A 9565-nucleotide genomic window follows, 5' to 3' on the forward strand; every position below is an offset into this window, starting at 1 on the left:
ATAATGATTACACATTTAAATAGTCAATGTAAGAGTATTAATATTAGTGTCAAGGTATAGATAACTATGACACATTTAAAGCGTCAATATAAGGGTACCGATGACGATAAATTTGTGTCAGGTGATAGATAATGCTGACACATTTAAAGCGTCAATGCAGTGGTATCCATGACAATATATTGGTATCAATGTATAAATAACGGTGACAAAGCGTCAATGTAAGTATGTTGATGACAATATATTGGTGTCAAGTTATAGAAAACGGTGACATTTTTATTATTTCAAGGTAAAAGTATTAGTTATACAATTTTGATGTTATTTAAGCATATTTAATGACACGCTTTGCAAAAGCATCATTAAGTAGTCTTTCTTGACTGGGACTTCAACGATGCAAAAATTGTATCGTTGAAATTCTTTATGATGTAACTTTTGCATTGTTAAAATCCAAAATTCTAGTAATGTGATAGATACTGAAGATTTTTATCAACCTCTATTGATGATAGTTTTATATCGGTTTCCATCATTGATAAATTTCTATCATCATCTATCAATGATAGATTTATATCAATTTCTCTCACAAATAAACGTTAAAAAATTTCTATCAACGTCCATCTAGATTGTAAGAAATGTATAAAATTTTGTTAGAACTTATTATGATGCATAGAGTGACCAATATTTCTATACTTAAAAGTATATGTTGTTTAATTGAATAACTGAAATAAAGAACTAATAACAAATAATATTGATTTATTTAGTATTATGATATTATGTTGGTGAAATATGTAGCGTGTCTTTGGATTATATTTTGAAATGTTTAATTTAAAAAACAAGTTATTTTTTTAAAGATTTAAAGCATGTGAAAGTTGTATTTTAAGTATATTTTAAATAATTTATTTTAAACTCTTTTTAACAAAATTGAATTTGGTTAAAAACATTATTCTTAATTCAATTCAAATTCAAACGGGTGGAATGTGAGTGTTACAAAGGTGATTTTTGGTATTTTATTCATTCATTCGCTTAGAAGTTATTGGATAAAGGTGATATATTTTCACATGGCATAGGCAGTAGGTGCATGTGTTTTTGTCAGTGTTACTAACTCAATAAAATAAAATACTTTAGACAAGTAAATAAATCTCTTTTCTACGCACTCAAATAATAATAAAGAATAAGATGTGGTTTCCCAAATATTTTAAGAACAATAAACAATAAGATTTTGTATTAGATGAGTTGAAGGGGGTGGAGCAGTGTGACAACAAACTTATTTTCCAAATCCCCATCAAATTGCAATTTCACCATGAAAGTTCACTCACCAATGGCCAATTCAAACCAATAAATCTGCAAGAATTCAAACCCTGAACAATGAATCAAACAGAAAAATCCCCCATTTGAGCATCATTCAACCATCAACATCCTCCATTACCAATAATATCTTCTATCACCATCGTTATATCTTTGTAAGACGATCCTCCTTCTTCCATACCTCTCTTCGCTATTTCTGCAAGTTTCTTGCTTCTCTCTCTCATCTCTTCTCTCTTCTCTCCTTCCAACACCATTTCTATGGCTTCTCTCACCATCTCTCTCTTCACATACACCCCTTTCTCATCTTCTTCTCCCCAATTTACAAGCGTTTCCACCCCCACACTCACACCCACTTTCAGAACATCTACAATTAACTTATAATTGAATATTTGATCCCCAAACAACGGCCAAGTGATCATCGGAACCCCCGCCGATATTCCTTCAATGCTCGAATTCCAACCGCAGTGCGTCAAGAAACACCCAATTGCAGAGTGCGTTAGTATTAAAACTTGCGGAGCCCATCCACAAATCACTAATCCTTTGCCTTTGGTTTTCCCTTCCAAATCATATTCCTCCAGCCATTTCATTAGTTCTTCTGTGAGATTTGCTTCTCTTATTGACCAAATGAATGGCTTGTTCGATGCTTCCAATCCCAGTCCTAACTCTATGAGTTGGGCTGTCACCAAGTTACATAGACTGCCCAAAGAAACGTAGATAACCGAAGATGGTTGCTGCTCATCAAGCCAGTTGATGCATTCCTGTTGATTGATTGAGGTTTTGCCCCCTCTTTCGAGTAAATCGAGTTTATCATCGTTGTAAAGGGAAACAGGGCCGACACACCACACTTTTTCCGGCGATTTTTGTCTTGTTTTTCTATAATCTGTTATATAATTGTACTCCATTTCCACAAATGTGTTGAAAATGACGCCGTAGGATTGTGCATCGGTTTGGATAATTTCAGATGTAAATTTTAGTATGTCTTCATCCGTGGATTTAGGTAACTCCGATTTGCGAAACTCCACGGGATCAGTGAAGTCGGAGAAAATTACAGAGTCAGAATCAGAGATGGAAAGAGCAGGGTTGGTCATTAAACAGTGAATACAGAGGAAGCAGAAGCAGCTGAAAGTGCTGTAAACGAGCCTGGGGACTTGAAACTTCTGAGAAAGTTGGAAGGTCCAAGGAAGATACGTATCGGAGATTATGCAGATTGGGCGAGGTTTGAGTTGATGGAAGAGATCTTCAGAAGGTTGGTAAAGAAAAGATGTGGCTCTGAAGAATTTTGAAGCAAACTTAAAGGAAGGTAGCAAGTCCAAATTATCGCACCCTTCTGGGAGACCACCTTCTTTCGATGGGAACGGAAGTTGGATCATACGGATCTGTAAGCCGGAACGAATGGCGCGATCAAGAACAGAGTGGTTGCGGGCAGCGTTAGTGGGGGTGACGACGATGGTGATAATGACACCACGGTGGGCAAGAAGCTTAGCAAGGTCAATCATGGGGATGACGTGGCCTTGTGCCATGAATGGGAAGAGAAGAAAGTGAGGAGGGGAAGCCATGGGAAGTGAAGCTGGTAAAGAAAGAGACGGTGGCAGTTTTTGGTGCTCTGATTTGGGTTTTGTAGAAGAAACCAACGATTAAACAATTTCTCCCAAAACGATAGATTTTTCTATTTTTCTATTACTTTATTTTTTATAAGTAATAAGGATTGTTTTGCTCAGTTTTTTTTTTTTTTTAAATAATTGTTAGTATTAGGACAAGTTTACACACATCTCCACTCATCTCACTAATTTACAAATTTTGGAGGTTAAGGAAACCTGAACCATATTAAATAATGAGTAGATCTGCACAATGAATTGAGGACAATTAGGAAAAGAATTGGTTGTGATTCCATTGAAATTTATGAAAGAAAATAGGAAAATTGTTATAATTAGTTGATAAAACTAGTTTAATCATTTAGAGTATAATATATCATTTTTAATCACAATTTAATTTCTCTAAAATAAGACAAACATTTATATGTCTATTCTAAATATATGTGTAAATCAATATGGGAGTATAAATTTAAAAACTGAAATGAAAAATAATTACAAAATAAAATTTTAAAAATATTTTGAGATGAAATGATGAAAATTAAGAAAATTTTGGATAGCAGGAGAAGAAAGAACTTACATCAATCCAATTCATATAATTTTCTTTGTGTCTGGTTTTTTCATATTCAAGTTAATGAAAGTTAAAAATTGAAAATTTGGAAATTTGGAAATTGGAAAAATAACACATAAAAAAGTTTAATCTTTTATCAAAATGGTTGAAATTTTATTAAAATCTACAAAAAGAAAAAAGACGATGATTTAATCTCTCCACCACACAGAAACAAAATTAAAACTTGTTTTTTTTTTTTTTTTTATGTTTTACATCAATTTATTTTCTTTCTTCTCTTATTTATTTATATTGATAAGTTAAAAAAAGAATCCTAAATTTTGAAATCTAAATACCATACGAAACCGGAACAATGATACTTTCTCCTTCTTTTTGGTCTAAATGTGAAACAAATAAAATGCAACGTGTCTTCTTCTATGATAATAGTTGAAATAAGGTGATTTAATTGGTAACCAAGAAAGGACAAAGAGATATCTATATAAGAAGAAGTTGTAATGTTTCACTCCACAAATTCTCATGGCGTCTTCCAAATCCAAACAATCACTTCTTCTTCCCCATTTCCTTCTCTTCCCTGTTATGGCTCAAGGCCATCAAATCCCCATGGCCGAGCTCGCCAAGCTCTTATCTCAAAGTGGTGTAAAAACCACTCTCATTACAACCCCACAAAACGCAACTCGAATCCAATCCCTTCTCTCTCAGTCTCCTCTTACTCAAATTATCCAACTCCCATTCCCATCTCATCAACAACACCTTCTCCAAAACTGCGAAAATTTTGATTCTTTACCTTCGCTTCACTTACTCCCTCAATTCTTAACCGCAACTTCCTTCCTCTATTCCGAAATAGAGCATTTGTTTCCTCAACTCTCTCCAAAACCATGTTGTATTGTCTCAGACATGGCCTTGCCTTGGACTATTCAAATTGCTCATAAGTTTAATGTTCCTAGGCTTGTTTTCTACAGCTTGTCTGCTTTCTATCTTCTCTTTATGGCCACTTTGCGAGCTACCGATTTTGGGGAGAAAATCATGGCTGCTTCTGATTATGAGCTAATTTCTATCCCTAATTTCCCTGATTCGATTCAAGTTACAAAGTCTCAACTTGTCTTTACTTTGGATCCTGTGTTCTTGGAGTGGGGGAATCAAATGGCTAAAGCTGACCGCGCTTCTTATGGTTTTATTATGAATTCATTCAATGGGTTAGAGCCTAAATACCTCGAGGAGTTTAAGAAGACAATAGGTACTTAACTATTATTTCTCTTTCCCAAAAAGCTTCATTCATTAATTTGTTCATCCTTGTTATTGAAAACTTATCATCTCTTCAAAGCTAATGGATGAGGAGGTAAATGTTATTAATCAGTACAATAGCATACTTTTAAGTAAATATTGTCAAGTGCATGTCCAACAACATTTTAACATGGGGTGAACTCTTTTTTTCTTCTTCTGTTTTATAAATGTTTTCAACTTTTTTGTATTGTATAGTTATTTTTTATGAAAGAAAAAAAAACTTAACTTAACCACTTAAAAAACTAATTATACAAAATTTATGATGATTAGACAATTAAGTGAAAGGAAGAAAATGAGTGTAATCTAAAATAGGCAATACATGTAGTGGATACTGTATTTTGTCAAGTCTTTTTTACTTTTTTCATTTATTTTATTTTTTAAAAAAAAATTTAAATTTAAATTTTTAATTTTAAATCTATGTTTTAAAACAAAATTAAAAATAAAAACATATTTAAAATTAAAAGTAAACGTTTTTTTCCTTCTCCGTATTTTTCTCAACCATTACATGTTTTTCTTAGTCACTACGCTCCCACTTTCTCCCAATCTCTCACGTTCTTCCAGTCTTCCACCTTCATTCCCTTTATCCACTCCACTTTACTCTCTAAAACTACTATACTTCTATCTAAAAAAATGAGACATTGTCCTATAAAAAGAGAATGAGAAGATTCAATTGAAGGGGGATTTTTTTGCTAGGAAGATTATTTGATAGAGAAGGGGGACACATAAGTTAATCATTTGACACTAATTTGATATATTTTAATTATTTGCATAATTTGAATCATTTGACACCCATTTTGACTGTCTTTTAATTATTTGCATCATTTTAATTATTTGCATCATTTTAATTATTTGACATCTCACATTCATTGTGTGTAAATTACTTACACTTATTTCTGCACATCCATTTGACCATTTGACTATTTTGATTGTTGAGTTCTGCATCTGGTTAATTAATTTGGCACCAATTTGATTATTTGATTGGTGCGCTTATTAATTAGTGTTTTGCATTGGTTAATTATTTGGCATCCATTTCGCTACTAGATTAATTAATTAGTGTGTTCTGGATTAATTATTTGACACTCATTTGGGTGTTATGTTAATTATTTCATTTGGTTAATTAATTAAATGATGCTTTGTTGCTGTCTTAATTAAATGATCGGTTAATTATTTGGTTGTTGTCTTAATTATTTAGCACCCAATTGACACCCATTTGACATTCGTGATTTAATTATTTGCTATTTTTTTTAATTATTTAGACATCCATTTTACATCTGTTAATTGTTTGTATCCACGTGGTATCTTGAGTTAATAGTTATCTATTTGGCATGTTTGGCATATGTGTTAATTATCCATTTGGCACCCTATATTTGACCGTTTTAATTTTTGGCATTCTCAGTTCTGAGCTAATTATATGCATATAGTTAATTATTTTGACACTCACTCAGTCTAATTATTTGCATGATGTATTAATTAATTAATCAGTATGCATCTTCTATAATTATTTGACATTCTTTTGGCTACTGTGATTATTTATTTGCATATTGCCTTAAACCTACCTTGGCATTCTACGGTTAGTTATTATTTGATACCCATTTGGCCTCATTTTTTAATTATTCGTTACTATGGCTTGGCCTGATTAATTATTTTGCATCTTTCTGCATTAATTAATTATTTTGCATCTTTCTGCATTAATTACATATTTTGCATATTTCTCCATTATTTTGCATTCTGCATTAATCAATTATTTTGCATTTTGCATTAATTAATTATTTGCATCCTTTTGAATTAATTAATTATTTTGCATCATCCTGCATTAATTAATTATCTTGCATGTGTTGTATTAATTAATTATCTTGCATCATACGTTAATTAATCATCTTGTACATTTTGCATATTGCTTATATTATCCATGTATTTATTTTATCTCAGCATATTATCCTTCAAGTATTTTTCAAATTTCATAATGTTTTGTCATTGTTATTATTCATTTTTCAATTGAAATATAAAAATGTAAATTGGAGAAAAAGTATTGTTTTTTATGAATTTTATAATTTAAATTCCATGAATACATGAAATTTTTTCGTTTAAAATTTAATTAATAGATTTTTTTAAATAAACACATTTCATAAATTAAATGAGACTGAGTAGTGTTTTCTATGAATTTATTAATTATAGATACATGAAGTTTCTCATTAAACACCTATGATAAAAATTAAAATATCAAGTTTTGGTATCTTAATATTCTTAAGGTGAATAAAAATCTTTTAAAACAAAAATAAACTTCATTTTTCTAATGGCTCCTATGTCTCTCATAAATATCAATTAATGCTTAGGTTTTACTTTCTTCGATATGAATTAATAAACATGAGACATTTAAACAAAACCTAAATAAAAACTTTGTTTTGTAAACTCTTATATTTAATTTTAAAAAGATAAAACTGACTAACCATTTTGTGGGTGTTGTAGGGTGCTAACACCTTCCCTACACACAACTGACTCGCGACACATGTCAAACTAAATAGTTAAGATATTACACTTCACCCACAATCAAGATATTTCTTATAAAAGATTGCCAAATGATAACATTTTACTTGACAATTGCTGCACAAAGACATATAGCTAGGAACACCTAAGTTTGTTTTATCTATTTATTATTATTATTATTATTTAGAAATAAACACCCAAGTTTTTTTTCCTACAACTAATATCAATCTACAAGTTCACATGGACTGAAAAAAAAATTGTAAAACACTATTTACAAAATTGGAAATCAACAGAGTATGGAAAATAAAATATAATGTTTGAATTCATATGGTTTAGGATCAGACAAAGTTTGGTGTATTGGGCCAGTTTCACTATGCAACAAAGACACAAAGGACAAAGCAAAAAGAGGAAACAAAGCCGCCATTGACGAACAAGAATGCATGAAGTGGTTAGACAAGCAAGAGTCAGAATCAGTAATATACGCCGCGCTAGGCAGCATATGCAATGTAATAGCACCACAAATCATAGAGTTGGGGCTAGCCCTAGAGGCATCCAACAAGCCATTTATTTGGGTTATAAGACAAACCAAGTCAACAAAAAAGGAAGTAGAAAATTGGTTGGCGGAGTCAGAGTTTGAACAGAGGATCAAAGATAGAGGCCTTGTGATTCGTGGTTGGGCTCCACAAGTGTTGATATTATCACATCCAGCTGTTGGTGGCTTCGTCACACATTGTGGTTGGAACTCTACCATCGAAGGGATATCGATGGGAGTACCGATGGTGACTTGGCCACTGTTCTCCGACCAGACGTTCAATGAGAAGTTGATTGTTGAAGTGTTGAGAATTGGAGTGAGTGTAGGAGTGGAGAAGTGTTTAAGGTGGGGAGTTGAGGAGGAAATTGGAGTGCAAGTGAAGAAGGAAGCCATTAGAGGTGCAATTGAGAAGGTGATGAGTGGAGAAGGGGAAGAGATGAGAAAAAGAGTGAGGGAATTAGCTGCAATAGCAAAGGCTACCATGGAAGAAGGAGGTTCTTCTCATCTCAATTTAAAGCGGTTGATCGAAGAGATTATGCATCAAGCAGATTCTCAGCAGTCTCAAAATTAACAATTTAATCTCCAACATCAACATTGCTGAAGCGTTGGAATTTCATTATGTAACTCCACTTAACTTTTCATTTTTTATGTATTCTACAATCTCACTTGGTCAATAACATCTTTCATAGATGTATTATGTTTTGCATTTTGATTTGGTTCCTTAAGTTTCTTTTTTCCAATACATCTCTTTCAATGACAAACAAAATAAAAATACATTTTAGAAAAAAAATTTGTTAGATACCAACTCGTGATTGGATCCTTGAGTTAGCTACGTAAAGCTAGATGATTGGATACTTGGAATGCAATCAAGTTATATATATACTCTTGTTGACAATAAAAAATAATAAGACAACATTCACTTGGGTTAAAATATTATTTGAGTTTCTGTACATTGGAATTTATTCAATTTTTGTTTATATAATTTTAAATGTCTAATTTTAGTTTCTATATTTTGTTTTGACAATAGTTGTGTAGATTAGGTTCTATTTGAAGAATGACTTATGTTATAAAATATAATATTACATACATGGTCGAGGGACTTTAATCAGTTGAACATCCAAAAGCAAATTATTCAAATTCATGTAACTACTACTTAATGATCACAATAGTCATGAACACATAACATACCAATCAAGTTCTCTTGTGGAAGAAGCCACCTAAATTTAGATGTTCAAATGGTGCTAACAAATGGAGGACGGTCGATAAGGGTAACACCACTTTTATCCAAACACATACAATTTCATACAATTGCAACTTGCGAGTTTTACCATTTTTGTTGCAACGGATGTCGAACTTTTTTGTCGTTAGTCTTTTGAATATAGGTTATGATGCATTGAATTGCAAGGTTGCACATTATCCTTTTATTTTTTATTTTTCTCTTTTCTTTCCAATCTTGTTCAACCATTTTTTTAAAACCATACAATCATTGTCTTCAATGAAATATGTAAAGACATAACTGAATGAAAATAAAAAAAATGTAAATGTCACCTTAAAAAAGAAAAAATTAGATAGAAGAGAATGAGAATGAGAATGAGAATGTTATTACAAATTTTTTAAAAATAAAATAAAATAAAAATTAAAGGTCCAAAACTTGAAGTTCTAACGAAATAATTAAATTGTGAAGAAGTTGCATAAGAAAAGATTTTCTCCACATTATACACAGACTGAAAGTGGGCCGGCTCAAGAGATACGATGGGCCCATTTCGGCCCGTGGCGATGACGACGACGATCCACATTTCAATTTCCTCATTT

At 31.8% G+C, this 9565-nt stretch overlaps 2 protein-coding genes across 3 annotated transcripts; one reads left to right on the forward strand and one right to left on the reverse strand.

Annotated features, from left to right (window-relative positions):
* Positions 1–1403: 1403 nt before the first annotated feature.
* LOC101218679 (UDP-glycosyltransferase 73C6) lies at positions 1404–2819 on the reverse strand. Its single transcript, XM_031881723.1, has one exon. The coding sequence runs from the start codon at positions 2817–2819 to the stop codon at positions 1404–1406; it is 1416 nt and encodes a 471-aa protein (XP_031737583.1).
* A 1132-nt stretch (positions 2820–3951) lies between these two features.
* LOC101218917 (UDP-glycosyltransferase 73C2) lies at positions 3952–8462 on the forward strand. 2 transcript variants are annotated; one of them, XM_031881914.1, is made up of 2 exons: positions 3952–4690; positions 7564–8462. In XM_031881914.1, exons 1-2 carry the CDS (start codon positions 3973–3975, stop codon positions 8322–8324), a joined length of 1479 nt encoding a protein of 492 aa, XP_031737774.1. In that variant the 5' UTR covers positions 3952–3972; the 3' UTR covers positions 8325–8462. The 2 variants fall into 2 exon arrangements, with proteins under 2 accessions (XP_031737774.1, XP_011652847.1); XM_011654545.2 differs by having other exon boundaries at positions 3953–4690; positions 7558–8462.
* Positions 8463–9565: the final 1103 nt, after the last annotated feature.

Source organism: Cucumis sativus, chromosome 3 (assembly GCF_000004075.3).
Source record: "Cucumis sativus cultivar 9930 chromosome 3, Cucumber_9930_V3, whole genome shotgun sequence".
Taxonomy (NCBI): domain Eukaryota; kingdom Viridiplantae; phylum Streptophyta; class Magnoliopsida; order Cucurbitales; family Cucurbitaceae; genus Cucumis; species Cucumis sativus.